Source organism: Chiroxiphia lanceolata, chromosome 3, assembly GCF_009829145.1.
Source record: "Chiroxiphia lanceolata isolate bChiLan1 chromosome 3, bChiLan1.pri, whole genome shotgun sequence".
Classification (NCBI taxonomy): Eukaryota; Metazoa; Chordata; class Aves; order Passeriformes; family Pipridae; genus Chiroxiphia; species Chiroxiphia lanceolata.
In genome coordinates, this window is record NC_045639.1 from 68,040,082 (window position 1) to 68,066,680 (window position 26,599).

General features: G+C 38.0%; 1 protein-coding gene across 4 annotated transcripts in view; it reads left to right on the plus strand.

The window, feature by feature from the left end:
- Positions 1-26,300, plus strand: part of HS3ST5 (heparan sulfate-glucosamine 3-sulfotransferase 5) — a 192,508-nt gene extending 166,208 nt beyond the window's left edge. For all 4 annotated transcript variants that reach the window (XM_032683944.1, XM_032683946.1, XM_032683947.1 and 1 more), the window contains 2 exons: positions 19,868-20,006; positions 24,548-26,300. In XM_032683944.1, coding sequence (XP_032539835.1) covers positions 19,900-20,006; positions 24,548-25,478 — 1,038 coding nt within the window. In that variant the 5' untranslated portion in view covers positions 19,868-19,899 and the 3' untranslated portion in view covers positions 25,479-26,300. The remainder of the gene's footprint in view (positions 1-19,867; positions 20,007-24,547) is intronic.
- Positions 26,301-26,599: the final 299 nt, after the last annotated feature.

Sequence of the window (26,599 nt, forward strand, 5' to 3'; positions counted from 1 at the left end):
CAGGGGGTAGACATGATCATAGCTTATCTGTTTTTATTTTTAAATGAATCGTTTGAAATATCTCCAATATGCAAAAGAAAGGAAATGATAATACAGATGAAACAGTGGTTGTCCAAGAGCTCCACTTTCTCTGAGAAATCTCTATGACAAACAATATAAACAAATCTCTTGTTAATGTTTTCCTTTGCTTGTTCAGGTGTTACATTCAGGAGTGAATTCAAGGCATAAAAGAAGAGGTCGTGCATGAGTTTCAGAAAATAACATATGTGACACATTTTAGAGAAAAGAGAAACAGGAAAAGAAAACATTTTTCATTTTCCTCTCCTCTAACCCAACTCTTTAACCTTCTTTTTAAACTTTCAAGCCATGCTTCTGTCCTCCTTGAATTCAAAAAAACTACTTAGGCTCTCACACCTGGAAGAGGGAAAAGTTTGAGGTCCCATTGCTTGGTGGTGTGACAGAGGTGAGGAGAGGAAAAGCAAAGTTTTGTGTTTGTTTAGAAGAAAAAGAGACAGATAGAGGAAGGAATATTGTGTGAATAGGAATAAAGCATTCAAAAGCCTTTCAGAAATTCAGCTATCCTCCCTTTACCTACCCCATGAAATTATTCCAGCTTTGATCCCATCTCTCTCTCTCTCTCTCTCTCTCTCTCTCTCTCTTTCTCCTACTTTGTTCAGTGACACAGAGTACGTGACCCTGAAAGGTATCAACTGCCATTTCCTTTCCTGCTTAACTCAGATCAGGAGAGGGAACTGTTTGAAAAGCAATGGTTATGAAATGGATTTTTAATGTAAGCTCAGTAGTTTTTGTGAATGTTCATGCCAAAAGAATTTAACCTGTCTGATTACTTAGAAACAAGAGCAAATAAATGTAGGGTGGGAACAAGTTGAAATGTGATTTCTAATTTATTGTAGTGCTTAGGAGCATATTTTAACTCAATTTGCCATGCTCTCCATGATTAGACATGTCAATGAGAAAAACTCTTCACAGTGGAACATCTGGATCCTTGCCCTTAAATAAACAATATTGTTATACCTTCTAATCAAGGATATTGTTTACAGGGCAGATAACTGTTAAGTCTTCTTTCCATTATTGACTACATGATTTAATTCCTTTTGCAACTGCATTTAGATGTGCTAAAACCTCTCTTGACTGTTATCATCTTCTCAGTAACTTGTTACACGTGTGTGATGCAGCACAGTTTTAGCAAAAAAGCTGAGTATGGAGCAAAGTCCAAGCTACTGGTCATCTATCCCAAATAGCTGCAGCAGTCTTTTTATTGTTTGTTTTCTGCTCTGTAACAGAGCACATAAACACATTCAGGAAACACTGTATGGTTGGATAGGAGTATAAAGACTTCATCAGCCTAATGGAACAATTAACTCAATCATTCTGCTGCTCTTGATCTGCAGAAATTTGGCTTTAAGATTAGGGTGATAAGGTGAAGATTAACACCTCTGAGTCAGTGGGGCTGAGGAGACATGATTTATTAATCCACAAAGAAAACCTTAATTGACACTGGAGCACTCTTTTCTTCATTGTTAACACTGCCAATTCCCCAGATAGTTAGGGTAGATGGTGAGTATGATAGAGACTTATCGTAATTAGGTGCCACAAAACTAAGGTAATGATTTTTTCACCTGTGAACACCATGTGTTATTTTCTCCAAATAAGTCAATGCTGATATTTGTGAAGACCTGAAAAACATCCCCTACAAATGGTCATTGACTACCCAAACATAACTTATAGAAGGGAGCTGGAGAACAGGATTCATAAGAATCCTTTGATTTAGAGGAACTGTCTTAAATCCCGGCCTTCAGAGCTCGGAGAATTTACTGTGCAAGCAGGTTAATGAGAAGGCTGATTTATCCTTATTTTTTACCTACCATTACTCATATCTTTCATCATGTTCTTTCCATTAAGGGGCACTGATTTATAGGAAGAAGCACTCCTCTAAGGAGTTTGGTAGGGTTTGAAACCAAATCTCTGAAATACTTTTTTTTTTCCGAAGAAATGTCTTTTTGCTGCCAGTATAATAAATAGCTTCATTATAATGCAGCATGCTGCTCAAAATGGGAGAAAGAAGTCCATAGGCATACAATTCTAGCTACTGTACCTCAGGCTCAAGAGATAGAGCTGTGTGACTTGAGGATTCATTAAGTTGCTCGGTGTAGTGCGAGCCTGATGAAATAAGTTAGCATTCTCATTAGGGGGTTGGAGCAATCATTTGGAAAAAGCCTCCGTTGCTACATTTGTTTACTGTGTCACAAGAAGCATGTCCTCAGTCAACTGGGATAATCATTGTCAACGTTTTACATAGTTACAAAGCAAACTAATAAGCCAGATTGTCAAATTATGTCAATCATGTCTAAAGATCAACAAACAAATTGCTGTATGCAGATGGGAAATTTGTAAAAAAGCCTAGATATTCAGTTCAGTGTGAACAGTGCACATTGCGAGGTCATGGTTTAAGGCTAATATATGGGGGAATATGGCTTTCCAACATGTGGCTCTGAAACAAAATTTCTGTCTCTATTAAATTGTTTGGTGAGACTTTTGGCATTTAGGGCACTGACTGAGGAGATACTTGTATCATTAAGCATTTCATCCTGCTTTTCCTACCCCGACATATTGCTCACCAGATTATCATACTGGTATTTTAGTTGTCTTCTTGTTGCCTCCACTGAAATCTTCGTATTTTATTGCACCTTCACACCAAGACTGACTTCTCAAGGCTCTAGCCAAAGTAGTGATGAGAGACAAAAAGTGGTGTCAGAATTTTTTCTGCTAATGAAAAAGGAAAATTATATGTATTCCTGCCCAGCTCCATTGGGGTTTGGAGTCAACTTTTAGCCCAGCGATCGTGACGCAAGCTTTCTGAGTGACAAGTACTTTTGGCACTTATCATCTTTGCACCAGACACCACTCTAGGGGGGGAAGGGGTCTGTTTGTGGTTGGTAGTTGCTGAGTGCTTCTGTGATTTCACCCCTGCCCGGAGTTATACATAAGGGACAAAAGAATGAAGAGTTTAAAAAAATGCTATAAAGCTTTCAGAATGCTTAAATAGACTGAAGTGAAGATTGCACATGAAAGTAAAATGAAAAGTAAGGTGTTAACCTGTGGAAAGAACAAAAGACCTATTGATTAATTTAATAGGTCTTTTACAGTGGCAAATATAATTTAGTTAAAGAAAACATAGAGAGTGCAAGAAGAATATAATGAGTTTTCCACCTCTCCTAAAAGCAAGAATTGAGAAGAGCAGTTATTGACAGATAGGTATGTTCTTCAGAGAGAAAAATTGCATTCTGGAGGGTGAGTCTTGGAGCTGCACTGAAGTTACAGACCTGTCTGCACCACAGTGTCTCTTGGGAGCATGGCCTTCAACTCACAGCAGAGATGTCACCTGATTAGGAATGCTGGAACGTAACACATCAAAGCCAGTTTCTGTCCTTCCTTATATTTAGAAGGAAATAGCAAGAAAGAGATAAATAGTAATTCCTCAGCAACTTACTGTGTTTTGGGAACATGGAGAAATAAAGATAGAAAAAATAATGTATATTGTAGACAAGGACATCTGTTTGGGGTCCCAGGTAGAGAAGACCTCTCTGTTATTGTACATACCGGTGGAAGACACTCTTTCCATCAGGTAAGTCCCAAAGAGTTTGATATTTTTTGTGCCTGAGACATAAATTTGATTGTTCAGTCTCAATGACATGTAGATTTGGGGTTTTTTTACTAAGAGTATAATGTGTCTTTATCCAAAATATTTGTGTTCTGATACTGAACCCCATGATTTTTATGGTTATTCCATATTAATGAATGATTGGTTTAATATTGACCTGTTTTTCCAAAGGCTCACTCAGCAACAAATTTACCTGTATCAGTGTTGCATTTGTCATATTGTATTGACTTCTCCTGATCCAAAATTATTATTATTTGGGATGCCTTCATTCATCCTTCATAATATGGAGTGTTTGGTCTATATTGTATTCTTTCCTTACTAACCTCTTCTTGAAATACAGTCATGAGCTACCTAGAGCTCAGGAGTTTGGAGACTTAGACTTTTGCAATAGCTGTTCCCTGTAGCATTAAAGATTTAACTCCAATATTATTAGTTATACTACTGTAACTTCTCAAGAGTTTGCGTCAAAATCTGAATCAAGGTGCAACGCAGAATGTCCCACCTTCTAATTATGAATGTTCTTAGCCAATTGTAGGTACCTGCTATTCAACAATTCCCTGAAAGCTGGGCAAGAGGAAAGCGAGAAGCCCTAATTAAACTATGAGTGTAACACACAGAATGGGTGAGGGTGAACAAATTTTATTGTATCATGCTGCACTTGACTGGAGTGCTGATGTTATTAAAACTTCACCAGCCATCTCGTCTCTTTAGCACCCATATATGTTATGCTGGAGTCTGATTCTCAGAAAGGGGGAACCAGGGAAAACTTAATCTGCAATTCTGAAGAAAGGCAATGATATTTTGTTTTCTCAATGTGAAGCAGCCTTTGCTGAGCAGGAGTTTAGTAGGCCCATGGGGTCTGTACATGCTAGTAGGCACAGAGGTTCATTTTAACTTCATCTGGCCTTTTGGGAGATAGTAAGCACATAGAGCAGATTTCTTTCCACATAGCTTCATAATAAACATCCAGAGGAACACGAGCTTGACAAATATCACTGTAAAATTTTAATTTAAATGGTTTTTCCTTTTAAAAAAATCGATGCCATTAAAAAAACACAAAGAAAAAAACAAAACAAAACAAACAAAAAAACCCACACAAAAACCCACAAAACAACAACAAAAAACAAACAAAACAAAACAAAAAGCAAGCAATAAACAAAAAAGCAAAACAAAACCAAAAAAAACCTCCACAGTTCTGTTTCAGTCTCAGTCTCCCTAAAAAGACTAGCACCAGTAAGATGTTGGATCTTGTGAAAAAACACACACAACCTAACTGATTGATTTTAAAATGCAATCAATTAAAAATCACATTTGACATTTTTTGATCGGAACTTAGTTTGATCTGGAATGGGTCTGTGTCCTTACCTACTACTAATTAGCAATAATAATAGGATTGTTCTTGTATAGGAATTTGAAACCGATCTGCCTTCCTATAAGCAGATAGTTGGTGCAGCTCAAAGCACTCTGAGTCACAGTAGATATCTCAGCTCCATTAGTTCTGTTATCTGGAAAGGGAAGGCTTCGGTAGAAGAAAATGGTAACCCTGAATAAAGGAAGAAGTTGTCAGTGGAATGAGTTTGTCTTTTCAAAGTTGCAACCTGAGAGACAGCTACAAGCAGGAGGGACTGCGGAGCTACAAGCAGGAGGGACTGCGGCATTCTCACAGCACTGCAATCATCAAGGCTTGGATGATGGGGCACTGCCGGAAACGTGTGGGAATGCAGCAAGATAACAGCTAGAGCCTGCTCTAGAATTCCAGGTATTAAGCTGGTATCAAACATCTAATCCACATTTCTGTCTAAAGCATTAAGCCAGACCTTCCTTGGCCAAAAGCAAACTCAATTGCATTATCTTCTGTTTGTTCAAGGGATAAGCCTGGCAGCTGTTCTAGTTGTGTAACATTTATATCTTTACAGAGGCTGCAATAACAGATATAGTGTTTATATCTTTACGGAGGCTCCATGTGCCAGGGCTGGTTCCTTCAGTGACCTCAGAAGGAGCAGGATACAGAGCCCTTTGCAGAGCACTCTGTCACTGACAGAATACAATTGAGTGGATGGCTTAATTTTCCTTTGTTTTACCTTTATACTGCAAACTAAATACTAGTCATTTTTCAGTATTTCATTAATGTTCAGCTGAAAGACTTAATTTGAAAGCAGGTATTTGTTATTTTCATAGATGGAAAGAAATTGTTAGAAGTCCTAGAGATAAAAGAGATTTTTTTTTCCTTTTTTTTTTGCCTGGTGCATCAAAGGGTACAAACACATTCATAGTTCTACATCTGGTTTCTCCAACATATTTTTATAGAGCTGTGAGAATTTAGGACAAGGAGTGTGAATGTACATGGAATGTTGGTTTCTTTTTAGTCAACCCTGTTCTTCACACACCAGTGTGAATAAAGCCTGAAGCTGGGCGTTGTGTAAACTGATGTGGAATGGCACCTTTTGGGGTAAGCTAGGCAGAATGATGCTTAGTGTCAGTTTTAAGTAATACTAGCCTAAGGATCCCTGCATAGATCCACAACCCGTATATATAAATAGCACAGGGAGCCGCTAGGAATCTCAAGGTGGGCAGGTGCAGGGAAATACTCCCTCACTGGGTCTTACTAGACTGGACTTGGCAGCAGAGGAACCAGCTATATGGTTTGTCACTGGTGGCCTGAGAGTGTGGGCAGATTGGGCAGGAGCCTGACACCTTCTCCATTGGATGGGGTTCCTACCAACACACATCTGGGGAGAATCAGAGATTAGTGGGGAGCAGTCACCCCACAGCAAAGAGTCAATAGGACACCTGTACTTGCCTAAACATTTTACTCCTGGTGTTACAGCAAGACCATGGGACTGGTTCCTCTGATATGGGGTAGTTTGATAAACCTGCTATTGCTGATACTATATTGGCAGATTTTTTGGAGGTAGATTTAGCTGATGGGGACACCGAACTAACAACTTTCAGAGCCAAAAAAAAGTATTCCTACCAGGGGGGAAGATAGAAGCATACATTACAATGGAAAACAAGGTTCTCTGCATATATTAAACTTCAGCTCCATGGTACATTTCTTACCTAATATATACATGTATTTTATAAAACAGAATTTAGTGACTTATTTACCTCACCTAATACAACATTAAGTCATGTCTACAACTGCAGTCTGTTAGGCAACTATTAAAAAGACAACATTAGGACCATTAACTTGGAGGTAAGAGGTGCTCTATCTCATACAACACTCTCCTGAAGTCTCACAACAACATGGACACTCACATCATCACAGCCACTTGGATTCTTGGTTGTGATCAGTCCCATACTAAATACATTAAATTTAATCAAACACAGAAGAGTAAAATGCCTACCATTCTCAAGAATGGGAGTTGCTCAAGGAAGTAAGTAATACAGGACATTAGTATATTAATGCACACAACCCACAAATATATCTAGAGAAAAATAAGCTGGTTAGTTAGCAGCAAGAATGTTCATACAGTCATGAGAGAAACATCTTCAAAGACTGAAGGATTAAAGTGAACCTGCAGATAGGACAGAGTGATACTTGAAAGAAAGCAGTGAATTAATCCATAGCTGGTACTAGAAAAATAATGTGAGCTAATACTCTAGTACTGATTCTAGGTCGTGATCTAAGATTTGCAGAAAACGGGGCCTGTTGCAGAGGTGCCAGGAGGCAAATTGTTTGTCTGAGTGGCTCTCAGCACAAGGGAAGGAATGTGGTACTGCCATCCATCCTCCATCCTGCCTGGGACCTCAGGTGGGAATGTGTCACTGCTCTGAAGCACAGGCAGCTCCATCATGATCTTTCACAGGCAGCTGTTCAGTATGGTTACCAACTCAGAGACGTGGATTATTAAGCAGATATCACCAGGTCTTCTTTGCACAAAGTGAACCACAGCTGGACAGAAATGACCACAAGCCCACTCCCACTAGAATATCTTCTTCTTCCTTTTTTGCAAGAGGGCTTCAGTCAATGAACCCGTGGAAGGGGCAGGAGAGGGATGTGCTGCATTGGTGCTTTCCAGCAGAGGGGAAATTATTTTGGACCAGTATATCTGAGTCTGCTCTTGTACCAAACAGTGAGGATAAAGTTTTCCACCAGGCTAAGCTATGATCTGGCTCCAGTTCTTTAGCACATTCTTTTAAGTGTAAAGCTACCTGTATATATTGTGAAATGGAAATCTTCCTGGTAGCCTGCTACTTGGTAATTGCATCAGCAGTGTAGGGTGAGAGATGGCAGGAAGAGATGTAAGCATGGTTTGGAAATAAAACAGGAGGAAGTCAATCATAACGAACATTTGCTTAAGAATATATTGTACGTTTGGGTGTGGAAAAAGACTAGTTTCTCTCTTACAAACTGTAAGGCGAAGTAATTGAGGTGTTCCATTCAGATGCTATTACAACTGGGAAGCTATGAGATGGCCTCAAAAATTAACTAGCTGAAGACAGACTTAAAGTATATTAAAAAAAAGTCCTTCTCTGAACTTAACTAGCATAGCACATAATTCACTAAGCTCTGATGACGAATTTATGATGTGGAAAATTGATTTCCTGTCTCTTCTTCACACCTAAAGAAAAAGAGAGAGAGAGAGAGAGAGAAATATAGAAATATTTCTTACATTAACTTTTTTTACATCTTCTGGTGAAATGGAAGAATGAAAACAGTAATTAGAGTTCAAGGTCAAAATGAAATTCTGTCCACACCTTGGTCCTTCCTACATCATTTTATGAAATGAGAGAGCTGAATAGAGGAAGAATTAACTGTTTTCTTTTAAGTTTAGTAATTGCAAATGCAAAATGAATATCATTGTGCAGATACGGTGCCAGAGGACAACACGAGCTAACAAAATAATGGTAGTCCTGATAAATAATGTATGCATCATATCAAAAGCTGAATGAGATAAAGACATAGAGAACACATTTAAAAATTTGGAAATTGCTTAAAACCCTTTCTCCAGTGGCTCTCAAGAGTATAAGCACAGAGCACTAATAAACTCTGTGACTCTATAAACTTTCCCTCATTTTTTGATTTTCAGTGCTTACAGTTTATAGTTAGCAAAGGAACAGAGTGGAAAAATCCTGGTGAGAGTTGAAAGGAGAACATAAACCAGCTGATTCCTCCACTTAATCTATTCATAAAGGGCATCTGTTGTCCCAAACTGCACATATATGTGCCACTAAACTTAATATATTGAAAACAGAAAAAAAAACCCTTCTCAAATCCTTATGTCTACTTTGTATTTTTATGACAGCTATTACAATGTGAGATTATAACACAACAAAAACCATTTTTTGGGTAATTTGTATTAAAATTATTCTGTTGTGGCTCTTGGTTAATGTTCAGACTGGATTTGTTAGAGATTCATTCAATGGTAGCAGAGCAAAGTCAAAGCAAACCAGTGGATGCTATCTGAAGGCAGTGGGATATTTCTGGATCCACTGCATAGCAAGAAACCTCCCTTTCCCACAGACACATTTGAAAGATGTTACTAAATTAAAAAATCACATTCAGATAAGATTTGCCTTGAAATTATTTTGATGGTCGCAGCCATGTGGAGTTATTTTCTGAAGACACATGGTGGGCAAGAGGGTTATTTTCAACTCTACATGTCAGCATTTTGTTACATATTTTCTGGCACAGTACAATTCAGTTACACAAGATTTTTTTTTCTCTAAAATGTCTTTGGATTTTCATTTTTTTTGTCTAGAAACGGGGGACAGTGTCCTGTGGCTTCCTGAGGGAAACCCTCTGTCTCCTACTTTGTGTACACAAGCAGAGCCCAGCACACTTAGCTACATGAAAAGTTTCAAGCTGCTGAAAGGCCGAGGTGGCCCCCCAGCCTCTGCTGGCCTATGTCAGAGCAAGCAGCATCTGGCTCGAGCAATCACAGCAGGAGCCGGTGGAGCACCAGAGCAAGAATTTCCACGCAGTTTCCCACCACTGTCAAAGATGTAAAGAACCACACAGTGCTCTCAGGGTACCTTTGCAAATCTGTTGCCCTGGGTGGGTAAATGAGAAAGAAGGTCACTATTGTCAGCAAGCTACAGAAGTGACTATGGGTCAGCTGCCCTCTCGTGATCCCCTGTGATTGTGCACAGGCTGTCATGAGGCTGACAAAAGGGTTCCATTTTCCCAGTTCCTCCCTGACTGTCCTGTCTGCCTCTGAGAGCCCGTTGAGTGTTATTTGAATATTGCTTACTTCGTTAATTTCCTCTTACCATCAATTGATGAATAAATTATTCATAAGTAAATTTATAAATAATTCTACCAGTTCTATTGATGATTGAATAATATTGACCAAATAAATTATTCACTCTTCTTTTCCCCCACCATATGACAAATAAATTATTTGTGAGTATTCTTTTTTCATTATTAGATCAACTCTTGCACCTGTTGAGACATTCGTAAGATGTCACTCCCTCTGATAACTACACAATTTGTAAGCAGGACCCTTTAGGACCTATTTTTTCATAGGCAAACAGAACTAGTTTAACTTGATTGTATACTTATATGACAGTTCCTTTAGAACACGAGGAAGTGTTTTTTCTAGGTTTCACAACCAATTAAACAAAATGCTGAGATATTCTGGGGTTAATTCTCACCCAACCAATATATTTTGAATAGAACAGCTTACTTTACGGTTTTCTATATTTGTACTAAATATAGAAAAAGGTTGAAGCTGATCCAGCCCATGATCCCAAAAGGTATTAGGATGTGGGTGCTGTAAATGAGCATCAGGAGAAAACCCAACCCGACAGATACCTTGACTAATGGTCAATGCAAACATGAACTTCATAGGCCACAGGTTATTCCAAGTTCTTGGATCAATTACACGAGTTTTACATCTAGTTAGATCCATGGCTTCTCTCTCTTCTTTCACTGATTCACCCCTAACTACGTAGCAAACACGTGACAACCTCTTCTAGTGGTAGCATTTCTAGCATATCTTACCATGCAGGCAAAATATGTCTACATCCAAAAATATGAATAGTCCATGTGGTGACTGTCATTACAACGGGTCAGGAAAAAAAAATGTTAATTAAAAAAATACATCTCTAGGAAAGTGATACTAAGTCACAAGCACCCACAGAGAAAGGATTATATCCTCTGTATTCCATAGAGCCCAAGTTAGATTAAGTCCACCAAGCCAATCAAGTTGCAACAGCACGAAATCAGTATAAGGACCATGAATAGTACACTGCAAAGCATTATCTAAGTTGCTCAGAAAGACACAGAGAGAGAAGACATCTCGTCCCAGAGGAGCAGCCTTTCTGTAATTTTTCAGGTGTGACTGCCGGTGAGAATCAGAAGCACACACCTCTCTACTGGCATTGTTCTTACCTCAGAGACCCATCAGTAAAGCATGTGCAAAGATGTTTCAGTTAACTTTTTACGTTGTTTTTTTTTTCTTTTTAATTAAAAACCATGAAGCAGGCATATATGCCAGACTGGGTACATGTATGGGAGTGAACACAGACCCAAGACAGCAGTTACTTCTACAGCTCAGGCTTCCCAATGAGAGGAAGATGAATGGGTTATGCCAGGGTAGCAGAACTGTTTAGTGTTCAGAGAACTCATTTATGGGGAACTCTCCAGCACCAGACAGCTCTGTAACACTGGGCTGCTGCAGGCATAAACTGTCTCTCCTTGCTTCCCCTTTCTTTTCCACCCAAATGGGGGCAATGAGCTGTCACTCAGGTCAATACAGCAGTGTAATATTGGCGCTTAAAACACACACACAGTAGAAAATCCCAGCTCTTTCATTTTCAGAAAAAAGTGTTAATAGGTCTGCTTTTTTGACAGAGGCATTGTAACAAGTTCTTCTTTAGGCTGTCATTAATGTTTTCACTTAGATTTCCACATTAAAACAAGTAGCACTTCTTAGGGAAGTGTTGTGGTCAGGACTTACAAAGGAAGCACTGAGACTCTGCATTCTGAAAAATAACTAAGTGGTCTTTGGGGTCTAGGATTTAAACTCCATATCTCCCTGTTCTCCTAGCAGAAACACCATGGAATATCCAGACACAGAAATATACAGATAAATATGGCAGACAAAATGGAAAAGCAATAAAAGTGTGCCTAGTCAGATTTGGTGTTGTCAGAGAGATGGATTGAAAGAATGCTCTTGGCAGTGCTGTTAAGAATGAATGTCAGTGAAGCATAGTTATATAGGTCAAGAACAAAGACCACTGCAGTGGTTGGGATAAAGTGGTGAAGGGAACACATGGGAAAATTTTAGACTTATATAGGTACGTAACAGATTGAATCTTTGGGACATTTATGCATAAAGAAGTTATGAAATTTAACCTGCATATGAAGTTATGGAGAGTAGTCTGAGCTGATTATGTTTCAGATTAAGGGTGCGAGGAAACGACAGAATGCTACAGATCAAGAACAAATGTAGATGTTCTGTATTAGACAGTATGATGTCTATTCATCAGCAGTGGGGTAGTCCAGAATATGAGTTTGGATAAGAGAAAAGAGATGAGCAAGTGTAGTATATAGAGATATGTAGGTTGGCAAGGAGGTTTACTCCACAGAACAGGGGAAGCTGAGGCTGCTTGAGAAGTACGTCACAGAGGTTGAAGGAGAACAAGACCGCAAGAAAACATCCTCATATTTAGTTATCTTGTCGTATTTTGCAATATCATCTCACTGCACCTCGTCATTTGCATCAATAGTAGCAGAAAGGACTTTTATCGCTGCTGCTCTACTGCAGTTGAGCAACTAGAACAAGACACAGCTGTGCAGGTGGTAGGTGATGCTACAGTATGCATAGCATGGGGTTGGCAGCAGTCTGGCTAGGCCAAAGTGTCTGGCCTGGGAAGCAATGATTAAGATTAGGCTGCAAAAAATGTCCAGATTCAGTCAAATTATTTTTTTATAACATGTTCATATATGCACAGAGGGATGGGGAGGGTGTTATCTCATACATTGGTATTTTTTCTCACTGGAGAGTCAAAGCCATGAGCAAAAATCTATTCAGATTGTTTTTACTGTAAATGCAATGTACCAGCAAAATATATTTGCAGTTCTGTTAAGTTTTTGCTTTTAGTTTTCCCATCAATGTTTTTGACTTCTAGTAATGTTTTGGATTTAAGTCAGTTTTACTGCTTTTCTAAAGAGAAGTCACAGAAAACAGAGCTACAAGGAGCTGCAGAAAGCCATCTAGATTTTTCCTGATAGCTAAGACAAATTTAACTTAAATTGTTTGCCGGTTTTAATTAATTAAGGAACCTTCAAACAGCCTTTTGGATGTCTTATTTCAGGTAAGGTATGATATTATTTGGGAAATGGTAACTTTTTCCAAGAAAAAAAAAGGAGCAATAATCTGTGGATATGATTCTAAGTAGTGGAAAGAACATTTCAAAATTACTAGTATGTAAAAAAAAGTAAATTTATTTCACACTGAATCATATTGAGCAATACCTCTCTGCCTTCCTATCCTGCTCAATGAAGTGAAACTGTTCATGACAAAAATTGGACTCTAAATGAAGGACAAAAGAAAAACTCTGGATATTTACCTGGTTACCTTTCCCTCAGAGGACTCATAATCTTCTTGTTTAAGTCTTTCCCAGAGCTGAAAACCTAGCTACTTATTTCTAATGTGACAGGGCTCTTGGCCTCCCTTTAAGATTTCTCTTTTGGCTTTTGCAATCATTGCTCCCTTTTCTTCCATTTCCTTGCATTTTGTTCCTCAACTTCCTTTTTCCTTTATCATTGCTATTTTTGGTTGCAGTTGTAGTGCCAGCTTGAGGAAAAGAGACTGATGTTGTCTTTTGAGGACTGTGAAATTAGTATCTGTTATAATCTCTCTACAATCAGAATTGGATTTCCACAGGTGTCATCAGCTCCACCATTCCTGAAAAATATAGCAGACAAGGAAAGTGATCATAGTGATCGTTTCAGAAGAAAAATTTGGAAGTATCTGGGGAAATACCATTAATCCACAGAAAAGGGCCAACCCAATCAGATTAATCTCATGCTCTATGAAGAGCAGTGCAGGGTAATAAACTCAGGATGCTGGCAAGGAGACAGGCATCTGTATTTTGGACTAATGAAGCCCTATTAAGATCTGTGTGCTTGGAAATGTTCCTGGAGCACTGTAGCTATGCATGGATCATGGCAACCTAGTCATCATTCAGCAGAACACGGCTGCCTGCCTCGCCAGCTCAGACACAATAAGGCAGTTTTCCTAAGCAGATGTGTGTGAGACCTCAAGGGCATCAAAGCGCCTGAGATTCGTAACTACCCTGACAATCTGGCAACAGATCTGTTTGGCACAGGGCACTGCAAAGTCAATAGCAAGCTTTTGAGTTGTTTTTCTCTTCCCAACACCATATTGCTCAATGTCTTTCAGTAAGAAGCAAAAAAAAATGAAGGGGTCAGACTGAAAACAGAATGTGATGAAGAGCTGGTTATGGCCTTCTCTACTGTTGTCACTTGACACAGCAGCTTCCTAGAGATAGTACAACTGTGGATAGATTGAGTCTTGACTGTATCTGAAGATAAATGTCTTGTGGGCAGTGGACTAAATAAATAGTCATTACCACTCTCTATAGGCTCCAGAGAACCCAGATATCTGGCTAAGTGGGGGATTATGAGTCACAAATGCTCTTTCAACACTGATATTGAGCTAACTTCTGAGAAATTAACATGTGTTTTCTTATCTAGTATCCACATACAGATGCTCATTTTGTGGATGGTCGCCCAGAGAGAGACCTTTCAGCCTTTCTGGAGATAGAGGTTTACCACTTATTTACACAAAAAACTGGCTTCAAGGACTGCTTAAAGGCAGTCCAAAATCTCAAAACTCTACAATAGCAGACAAAAAAAGGTGGTTTTAAGTTATTGTCACAGCTGTGGCATAAGATTATAGGAAATCTTTATGTTGGAGTTTATCTGCATTATTTATTGTTTTCCATCAACTTTGCTGACATTTTCTTCTCCATCGTTTCAGTCAATATGAGTCATGAGGAGAAAAGGACATGCCTAGCACACAGGAACAGTTCCATGAATCTGTGAACTTGTTCCATGTTATGAACATATTTCCTTCTTTTCTTCCTTTACAACGTGAATTGATTGAGTGCATTAATCTTATTTCATCCCATCTCAGTTTTGTGTTATAAAGAAAAAAAATTGAAAAATGAGAAGAATTAAGAATTCTCATAAGAATTAAATTTCTTTTTTATATTGAAATTATGAACTATTAAGGAAAATCTTAAAAAAACAAATTCCATTTATGCAGAGTCAGCACTTTACCATTCCCTAAAAAATATGGTATTGTCAAAGCTTTCAGTTCTTATTATCCATTTAATTTTACTGTGTCAGAAAAAGGAAGAATTTTTTCTGTTGTTAGACTATTCAATGCTATTAGAAATGAAAAATCCTATCTCTAATGAAAAATCATGTTCTGCTTTATCATGATTATTGTAGTTCTTTAATACAGTTCACAGGCTCCACTAGTACTGTTGCTATTAAGCAAACTATCAAAGTAAAGGCTACTGGGGAAAGAGTATGTCAGCGTTGTAGCTTTTCCTTGCCACTCTAGCCCAGACCTTCATCGGTGGTGAGACAGAACAAAGGAAAAGGGGATGACCTGCAGGAGGAGCAGGAGCAGTAGGATGACTGGCTATTCCAGGCAAACCATGAGAAAGATTGTGAACTGATGAGAATGCACACAGTTTGAGGGATAAATTCCCTCCTTTCCCAAACATCATGTGATTTCCTATCCCAGAAAAAATCTAAGTGATTTGTATGAAATTTAGTCACAGTGACAAATGCAAGAAGCTGTAGTTAACATTCAAGGAACATAATGCAAACATACCAAGTGATAGGTTCCCTGACTTTTTTTTTTGTCACTGTGTTTAAATCCCACATAAACTCAAAGATCTTTCTGCAGAGTATGAAGACAAATATTTGTTGGTCAACAGATGACCCCTGCTGGTGTGCAAAATAAAAAAAAAATAAAAGCATACCAAAAAATAAATTTTACTAATTAAAAAACCCCTCTTATTTATTAGTTTTCCAGTCTTCTTTGTGCATATTTGCCTGTGGTTTGTACTTAATATTGATTAATCACATCACTCAGGACTGTATTTCTTCAGCCTGTTTGCCAAAGTATTGGATGTTGCCTTATGCTTCTCTCCATAATCAACCACATGCTATTTATTTATCCATAGCATCTTCTCATCTGTACTCCACATGTCCAAAAATGTCCCTCTGATCATTTTCAAACAAGTTCCTGGTAATCATCTTGTTTCACTGTCTTTTTTTTTTGGAATAACTGATTATAGCAGCAGCTTCTCCTTTCTGTGCTTCTGCACAACTTGTAGTGTTATCAAATTCAGATTTTTATCAGTAATACCATTGTTACTAATATACATTTCTTTATTTAACTTTACCATGTCAATCTAACAATTCAGATCAGATGTACATCTGAAATCACAAAGCACATTACATTTCTTTAATCTCCATGATGTTGCACACACTGTCTTTTCTACAAATTATGAATTTCACGTTATGAGTTCTTTGTGTTGTTCCGTGTGCATTGTGACTTTCTTAGATAACCAAGAATGGACTTTCTCGTATACGTATTTAAATAAATTGTTCAAGACAGATATTTCTGATGTAAGCCCACTGGAGCTGTGTAACAGTGTGCTGTCATCTCTTTTGGTGGGAGGTTCCACATTCTGCTATTGGGAAAGTTTTGCTGGGGCTTTTCCAACACTCATCCTACTGGTCAGCAGCTTTTGTGCCACTTCAGCTGTAATCCCTAAAAGAGAGCAAAATTTTTTTAAAAACACCCTTATTTGCCTCAAATAACTGCTAACATCTTGTCATTTTGGATTACATTTTATCTTGCCTTCCGGCTTCTTAAGTTAAAAGTACGTGTTCCTTACAGAAAACTTGTGCAGTTTATAATATATCCTAGAATTTTAATTTCTTTCTTTTAATTTCTTCTTTCCATTTCATTTAAGTGTTGCCATGTCAGTCTGCAGCAACATTTTTGCCCTAGGGACCTTCACCTCAATCACATTCTAGCTGTATTAACTCCATGTCTTAAATAGAAATGTTTCCTTGGTCCTCTCCTCTGGCATGCAGAGCTATCTCAGTACATCCACTGTAAGATGTAGTCTTTTCCAAAGTTGAGATATTATTTCTCTACATTTTTTTTTCATGAAAATACCTAGCATCTGGGGAAAGCTTTATCAAGACCACTCCTCTGGAATGAAGCCCCCTCTGTGGACTTTAAATTAGATGCTAAAAGTGATAACAAAAATGAAACAAACAGATAAATAATGTCCTGTTTATATTTCTAGCACATGCTTAATATTTGTCATACTGTGGAAAAATTTTCTGTACTCAGGTACATGTAAACATACAGCAACTGGAATTGGTTTGGGTTTGGGCTTTTTTTGGTTGCTTGGTTAACTTGCTTTGCATTTGTTTTGCAAGATTTTTTCGCATTGACTCTTATTTCAAACATTATTATTGAGGTCATGAGACCTTGTGGAATCTATTCCAGGAAACAGTTTGTCATTACTTTGATTTCATTCTGACCTGATGACCTCCACTGCCTTAGTGAGGCCTGCAGGTAAGACTTAATTGGGAAATCCAAGAGCCTGGATAAGGGAGAACACATGGAAAGCACTTTAGTTTCATGTATAGAGTCCTGCATATGTATATGTTTTCTGAGAGATGAAGTTCAGAACCAATCGTAACACTGAAGCGAAACTTTCATCTAGAGAGACCAGCATGGAAAGATTTAAAACTGGGAACCTATGAAAATGTATCATCGTCATCATCATGTCCTTCTCTTTCATCTTTTTTAATTAAATAATTAAAAGTATAATTAACAATAGCATATTGACATAGAGAGAGAGGATCTGTGCATTTTTCTTAGTAGTTAAGCTTTAGGTGTGTGTTTTCTACCTTGCTCAATGTACAGAATTCCTCATTCATGTGTCATTTTTATGAAGAAAAATTATTTTACAAAAAGCCAAAAGTTTATCATGTAGTTAAAACGCTAGAAACAAATTATTTCACACTGAATCCCACTGATACTACAGGTTTTCTTTGTGACCTTGAGCTAATCACCTAATCTCTCTGTACCTCTGTTCCTCATTTATTTTTTAAAGGATGATAATACTTCTTCTGTGTCTGTATTTACATTGCAAACTCCTTTTACTCTGTGCTTTATATTACTCTTGTTGCAATAAAGATCTCATCTAAGAATTCTTATTGTAGAGTTGCTTTTTTCTATGTAAAAAGCAATAAATTCTGTATGATAAATTATCCTGCATGATAGGTTACCCTGAGCTATGACCTGGCTGTATAAGGAATTACTATTATTACAGCACCAGAAGTTTTTTAGCAAAAGTCAACTTAAAGCTTCAGTGTTGCATGGCTATTTTATCAAGAGATGGTAGGTTGGTCTTAGAAAAGTCTTTCTCTATAGACTTTTAATATATGTGCCTGGAAATGCCTATTCTACCACCTTTGAAGAAAACCAGTATGGGAGTGACCTGCATCTGCACCTTTAAACTCAGCCAGCACTAAGGAAGGCTGCATAAATGCTGTCTCTTGCGAATGGTCTCCAGCTTGTAGTATCTCCCAAACTGTATCCTGCTTTCCTGTGAGAGCTTTCTGGGCCAAAAATTTAACAGCATGGGCAAGACGAAGAAACATTTGCAGGCTCTGTTTAATAGTGACCAGTCAATCCTTGAAGCCTTGTTAACCATTCTGCTTCTTTATATAGTTATATGCTTATAATAGTCTATCCCAATTTTACTTTATGTAAATCCTAAAGCTGGGAAAAAAGGAACTTTGCTGTAATAAAACATAAGGAACTTGACACCAAAAATTGTTCAAAATAAGTCCAGCCAAAATTCAGGAAAAAAGTTTCTGTTCAAACTGCTCCATAATACAGTAAGCATTCCCTGATGGATCAGTAGTTCAGGTGATTACTGTTCATGTTTATGATTTTTATATCAAAAGGATCAATTTGGTAATTAAAGCATTCATTTGATGGGTAGATAATATGGCTTTACATATCCTGAGCCAGTGAAAGGATCTGAAAGGATCTGTGAAGTATCATGTCATGTTTGGCTGTGTTCTGAAAGGGGAAGCTGATCTTTCTCCTTAGTTCCTGTAAGAATGTATTAGGCATCCAGCTCTGAGTCTCCCAAACACATCTGCAGCCCTGAACAAAAACTTCATGCCTGAGGAAGAGTCGGTGTAAAGACAAGCAGTTTTACTCAGCACTTCCTTCTACCTTATCTAGGGACCTCCTGCTTAAATTTGATTGTTCTCGGCACAACGTCAAATCTTTTTACTTCTGCCTGCCTCATATCTAAAGTATTTGAAGCAATGCTCATTTACGGGCTTTAGATGATCTCTGGAGCACATCAGAAAAAGAAATTTAAGTATATGCTTTGGTGTTACTAAAAACTGGGGATATAGGCATGGTTGTTTCAAGGATGCCAGTTTGTGTCCCATCAGGTCTTGAGGTCACAGCAAAGGCTGGTGTCAGGATGAGGAGCTTAAGAGAGCTGCGTAAGCAGCGTAAGCTGACGCTCACCATAGAGACAGCTAATAGGATAACATGATGTCAAAAAATCATTGTTGTGCCCACCCCAGCTACATGATTCTCAGGTTTGTTGTCCTGGTCTTGCTGGCATGGATCAGGATATCCTGGAATTTTAGATTTCTCTGCAGCATACACTCTAATAGTCATAGAGACACATTAAACATGCCCATGTATACTGTGTACACAGTTACACCTGCAAGCCTAACTTCTGGTTACTTCTGCCTTACTTGAAATCAGAGCATTCAAATTTCTGTTGAAATCTAGCTTGGGTTGATTCTGAAAGGTTTAAAATCTAAACATATTTACCGAACAGGAGATTCTGTTACAATATGAGCTTCTACAGCCAAACCACACAGTGTGACTATCAGACAGCCTTAGTAACAGTGGGTGTAACTGAATTGTCACTTCCAGAATTATCACCCTATCCCAGACACATTGCCATGTGGGACAGAAAACCAGTAACAAAAGAAAGAAGTTTAACTACTTCTTTTGCAGTTTTGAAAAGATTTTGCGAGTGTGGTTTAATCAGCTGCAACACCTGATTAAACATTACCCTACATATTGCTTTCTGATACGTGTGTTCTTGTCTCTGCAGACTGAAGAAGTCCTGAAGATTGATGGAGGGCCATGCTATTCAAACAGCAGGTGTTGCTGAGGCAGAAGCTCTTTGTGCTAGGCAGCCTTGCTATTGGAAGTCTCCTATATCTAGTTGCCAGAGTTGGGAGTTTGGATAGGTAAGTCATTAAGTAGCTGCTCTCCTATTTAGAATGGGCTAAGATTGTCTGAGTTTTTGCTTCAAGGGTCTGATTTCTTTTATTCTTTGTTTGTCTTTTGTTTTTTTGGGATTTTTTTTATGTTCCTCATGTATAGGAAGACTGGCTATTTTAGTAGCGGTTTTCATTATTTGTTCCTACCTTTCGGAAGAGAGAGTAGGAAAATAGTCACAAATCATCCCTGACAAAGTATTTCTGTCTGTCCATTTGTATTCTAAGCACATTGACACTTGTTTTCAGAGAAGAAATAAGCCAGCATCCAGTAAAAATGTCATTACAGTAGCTCATTTTTTTCTGTGTGCATCTGTGTTGACCTCTAGTTTCAGCAAAACAGTTATGATGTATTTATATATCTCCCTTTCTAAATTTGTGAGCAAGCAATTAATGTGCTACAGTGGTAGTTAAAATTAAGTATGAGCCTGCAGAGCAGCTTGTCAAGTTTTGAATACTATTTCACTTGAAAGATTGCTTAAGGGTTTGAGAATTTTAACTATGTTAATTAGCTGGTATTTTCTGTAGCTGAATGTGCTAAATAAGTGGGGTTTCTCTGCAAATGATTTCCTAGAGAGTAGTAGAAAATACAGCAGAGAAAATCAAAGAGTATTTGGCACTTCTGACCAGGCTGAGTTTTGACTGGTTATTAACAGTACAACACTAGTGCTACCTGCATTGACACTGCTGTTTCTGTCACCTCCAAAATGGCCTGGGATTGCTCTGGTAGGCATTACACAAAGGCGCAAACGATGTAAAAAAAAAAAAAAAAAAAAAGCTGTTTCAAAAGAATGAATGAAAGACAAGGCTGCAAGATTTCCAGAAGCTGGTAGACACTTTGCAAGTGCTAATGCTATATTAGTGTCCTTCTTTCAAAAGACAGAATAATGATAGTTGAGTTCAAAATAGTGACACAATGTTGTGTGAATATACAGTGCATGAAAAGTTAGTTGAAAACGTAGCTCCTGTGTCCATTGCTAGGTTATGCTGGGCTCCATCTGAGGTCACTGGGTGCTTTCTTCAATTGCTTAAATCCACTCCAGAAGAAGAAGGAGACCATGTACTCAGCTAGAACCAACTGCACTGCAAATTACACTCCAGAAATTATATCTTCTTTCCCCTGATGGCCAAAACATCTCTGATACTTCAGAGGTAGAAACTTCACTGAGACTAATGTGATTCTGTAAACGGAGGCAGAAATCCTTACTGGTCCCTGCAAATGTATATTTTATGACCAGAGGCATGAAATCTAATTAACCTTCTGCTATTATCTATGCTTGCACATCTATAGAATTTACTGATGGCTATAAAATTATCTCACCACAGTATTTGACTTGCTGACCTTCTGTGGCAGTGAATTCTGCCAGTTTCATATATAATGTTGCCAATGGCAGCAAAATTCAGTTTCATTCTCTTACATTAGCCAGTGTGAAGAATACTACATTGCTAAAAAGCAGTCCTGTGTATGGACTTGTTATGAAATAGAGAGAGAAAGTACTGGAAAGGACGAGACACAGATGAATTATCCAGAAATGTTCTTCTGCCTCATCACTGTTGAATCTGTCAGTAAAAGGATGCTGAGTGACTTCAATAAACTTTGGAATAACTAATTGTTCAGGAAGAAATCCAGATTCATTTATGCTTAATTTATGCTGATCTAATTTGAACAAGAGAGCTGGGGATGGCTCATCTTTAATAGCCTCAGATTAGGTTCTTCAATGGTAGTGTCTTGAGTTTTCTTAGGCCCGAAGGGAAATTACTACTAGCTTATCTGATTCATTGAATCATAAAGTCTGATAAGCTGAGCACTTCCCTCCAGAGAAGGCATCCGTAAGTCAGCTTCTGAGTGCATGGAGATGTTTCACATGTTAAAGCCCAAATAGATTCTGTGCCTGGCAATTATGAGAATAACTGGATCAGTCTTTGAGTTACCTGTCTCCCTCATTGACAGTACCTGGAGCATCCAGATCTGATTTCAAACTGCTCCTGCTGGAACTAGGCTTATAATTTTTTGCCACTGTGACATCTCCACTGGAAGAAAATTAGCAAGTATTCCGGGTCAGGAGAGACAGCTCATTAAGATTGCCCAGACTTATTTTAGCTGTTTTGAAATTTTTCAGAAATACAGTTCTCTGAGATGAATTGTTCTGTGGTGGGTTTTCTCAAGAAGAATGTTTGTGGAGTTTTACTGTAGCAGCTTGACAAATTGCCTGTTTTGGGAGAGCAACTCAGTGATATAATAAATGTCATATATTCTTTCTTAGCAAGGGACTGTTATTTAATGGAAAAATTACTCAGAATTAAGAATATTAGCTGTTGCAATATAACAGTAAATAGTGATGGGATTCAACTATCAAGATCTGCCTTATACCACCACTGCCACGATCTTTTAAAAGTTATGTTTTTATTGTTTAGAGAGAAGAGGAGAAGGAGGAAAGAGTAAAAAAACCTGAAATGTAAAGTGTTGAGGAAGGACTTTTAACAACATCCAATCTTTTCCCTTAGGCTAGAGGATATCTTGAGTATTTATTTACTTTTAAAGGAAACCACCCTGTTTGACAAGCTGTTGTGTTACACTGAAGGCAGTGCTAGCTGTATTTTTGAGCAAGAGATAAAATTAGTGGAGATGGGTCTGGAACTGCCGTTGTGGAATCCTCTTTGCTTGAAAACAAATAACAAATACACAGAAGGAGAGGGAAAAGAAGAACAGAGATAGCAATTGCAGCTTCTGTTTCTTATGCTCTTAACTGCCGCCTGCTGATGCAGAAATACTCTCACCAGCCACACCACAGTCTGATTAAATTGTACCATTGCTAAGTCAAGACATTTCTTCCTTTTTTTTTTCATATGGGCAGTTTGCATCAGCATTTCAATGATTCAGTCTTTGCCACCAAGTCGGGCTTATTCAGTAGATCACAGAGAGCAAAGGGAAAGAAGAAACTAGAAACTTGAAAAAAGAAATAAAAGGAACTCACTTGTCATCACACTTTCTAACTAGTTTGCAGGACTTAGCTAGAGCTCATGTAAACCCAGCAATGTCATCTGGGTTGTTTTTTCAACTCTGTCCAGACAGGTTATATCTCTTGGCGTCTGGATCATCAGAGAAACAGCTAGCAGGTCAGCCAGGGAGATCAAACTTACTTTGTCCCAACCATCCATTGTCCTAGCATCAGTGTCAAATTAGAAACCCCAACAAGCAGTGATGGATGGAAAAGCCATAAAGAAATAAATAATTATGTCCTGAAAGCAGGGTTTGAATAATATATAGAAAATGAGTGAGGGACCACATGCTGAGAAACCAGAATAAATACTGAATACCTAAACAGCTATTAATGAGCATTGCCCATCTGGTATACTGGCTGAGGCAGGGGTCCTGTGAAAAATAATAGCATGCACCTGTGTAATTTAAGAACTGTATCATAATATATATGCACAGCAAGCTCACACAAAAATTGCCTAGGCAACCTTTGTTCATACATATCCTTAATTTTGGAGAGCATGGCTCCACAAAATTAGTAATAATATTTTTCTATATGACCTATGTGACATACCAATTTATTCTTCAATGAAACAGTGGCCTGTATGACGTCCAAAGCACTGATTTGAGAGTGGAGGTGAGGGTTTATTCAAGGTTCTGTAGTAGCAAAATTTTAGTATTTTTCTAATTGAATCATTTCTTGGATTCAGTGGCATCAGATACGAGAAGGAAGCATTACGGAAGTAGAAAAGAGGGAAAATAGGTGAATATAAAAGAATAGCAGAGAAATACAGGTGCAAAAGAAGAACGAATAAGGCACAAAATAAGATTCAGCAGAAGGATACATAAGTGAGGATAAGAAAATCACTGAGGTAATAATGCAATAAATGCATTTTTAACAACTTTTCTTGCCGTTCTTTTTATGCCTTGTTAATTATGTTTGATTCCGAACCTAGGACTTTCTGGTTCTAATTGGCAGGGAAAACACTGGGCATATTCTAAAGAGAAAGAGAAACATTGAAAAATGATGCCTAGAAAGCATCACTTTTGCTCGTCTTCACTAAAAAGGCCAGCTCCAGATCAACACAATGGAGAGCACAGGAAAGAATTCAGGCTAGAATAGGAAAAGTGTGGGAAAGAGATGAATTAAATGATTTGGATTTTCAGATCAAAATGACTAAATATAATTCATCTTAGAATGTTTTAAAAAATGCCAAATCAATCAGAAAATAATGAAGAATGTGGGAAGTTAGACGACATTCAAGAAGACCCAAGAACAGTAATTATAGTGCCTATGCTGGCAGAGAGCAGAAGGGTAGAGTTAGGAGTTACCCAGCTAAATCAGAGCACAATACTGGATTAAATAATAAAAAAAATTGCAAACCATTTAATCACGGACAGAGTAAAATAAAAGTTGAAAGATGGGCATATCACATTACATTGGAAAAAGTTTCCAAGAGCATGATTACCTTATACAGAAAACTTGCCTTAAGAGATATCCTCTTTTTACAAATACCTCTTGTTTCACTTGCAGACTGCAGCCCCTCTGCCCCATCGATGGTCGTTTTGGACCCCGCGGCCAGGACGAAATCCCACTGCGAGCTCTGCAGTTCAAGCGAGGTCTGCTCCATGAATTTCGAAAGGGCAATGCCACTAAGGAACAAATACGACTGCACAATCTGGTTCAGCAGCTTCCTAAGGCCATTATCATTGGGGTGCGGAAAGGAGGCACCCGAGCACTACTGGAGATGCTGAACCTTCACCCTTCAGTGGTCAAAGCTTCTCAAGAGATTCACTTCTTTGACAATGATGAAAACTATGCCAAGGGAATTGAGTGGTACCGAAAAAAAATGCCTTTTTCTTACCCTCATCAAATAACAATTGAGAAAAGCCCCGCATATTTTATCACTGAGGAAGTACCTGAAAGGATTTACAAAATGAACTCATCTATCAAATTATTGATCATTGTCAGGGAACCTACCACAAGAGCAATTTCTGATTACACTCAGGTGCTGGAAGGCAAGGAAAGAAAGAACAAAACTTACTACAAATTTGAGAAGCTGGCTATTGATCCTAATACCTGCGAAGTGAACACTAAGTATAAGGCAGTGAGAACCAGCATCTACACAAAACATCTGGAGAGGTGGTTAAAATACTTCCCAATCGAACAGTTTCATATCGTGGATGGAGACCGGCTCATCACAGAACCACTGCCAGAACTCCAGCTGGTTGAGAAGTTCCTAAATCTTCCTCCAAGGATAAGTCAGTACAATTTATACTTCAATGCCACCAGAGGGTTTTACTGCTTGCGATTTAACATTGTCTTTAACAAGTGCCTGGCGGGTAGCAAGGGACGCATCCATCCAGAGGTGGATACCTCTGTCATTACCAAATTGCGCAAGTTCTTTCATCCTTTTAATCAAAAATTTTACCAGATCACTGGGAGGACATTTAACTGGCCCTAAACTAAACTTCATACAACACTTTCTGTTGCACCTGAGACATGCAATAGATGTCTCTGATAAAATATGCACTTTTCATAGACATGGCTAGCAAAGTAACTTTTTTTCATGCATACGTGTACATAATGCAGTGTGTGACCAAATATACAGTGGGATCGATTTTTTCTACAGAATAGAAACTAACATAAATTTACTGTCAATATAGTTGCATCTTTTACGATATAATAATAAAGGAAAAGGAGGTATTTAGGGAAACAAAGTCAGACACTCTTAAAAGGGTCAGTGTTCCTCTCACTTAGTGAAGTGTTTATGTGACATACCTATTGATCCAAGCAAAACATTAGTTTATGCCATTAAAATTCTTGTCAAAAGTCTGTAAAGCTGTGAGTAAGCATAATCTTGAGGCTATATTTGGTATGTGTATTGCTAAAGGAATGCTGACCCTTTAAACACAGTGCTAATTTTTACAATGAGAGTGAATAGTACTATTTTCTTATTATTTTAAATTAAATCTTATCTCATACAAACTACATTGTTTTAAGGTTCCTGTGGTGAGTTTGCACTATTGTTTTATTGTATGGACCATCATGTCACTTGTAGCATGTCAATCATGTGTCAAAAAAAGTTCAAATGATTTTTTTCTCTATACTTGTGTGTCGGCAAAGCTAAATGTTGTGTACATAGTGTACAATGTTTGTAAATACTGGTTTCACACTAAGTAATTCTATTTTGTAAACTGAATATGGCTATTTAATTTATTGTGAAAATTAAATTTATTGTGGTATTTAAAGATGGAATGGATTAAAATTACCTCTATGTGCAAGAGCTTTTCATGTTTGCTTGATGTACATCAGTGTGATCCCTTAGATCATATTTATGTGTCTGAGAGAGTTACATATGTAAACTTGGTCTCTAGACATTTGAGAATACTGATACATGTGGTGAAGCAGAGTTTATTAAAAAACTCATCAATCTAGGAATCTGGTGTAATGCAAACCTCAAAGAACATTATTGCTGTTCTATTGCAGCACTTTGCTAAAATTAATTCAGTTGCAGTAGCCCACGAGGTTAAAGAATGACAGTAAAAGCTGCTGTAACCAGGTATATCAAAAAAGCAAAGCCCT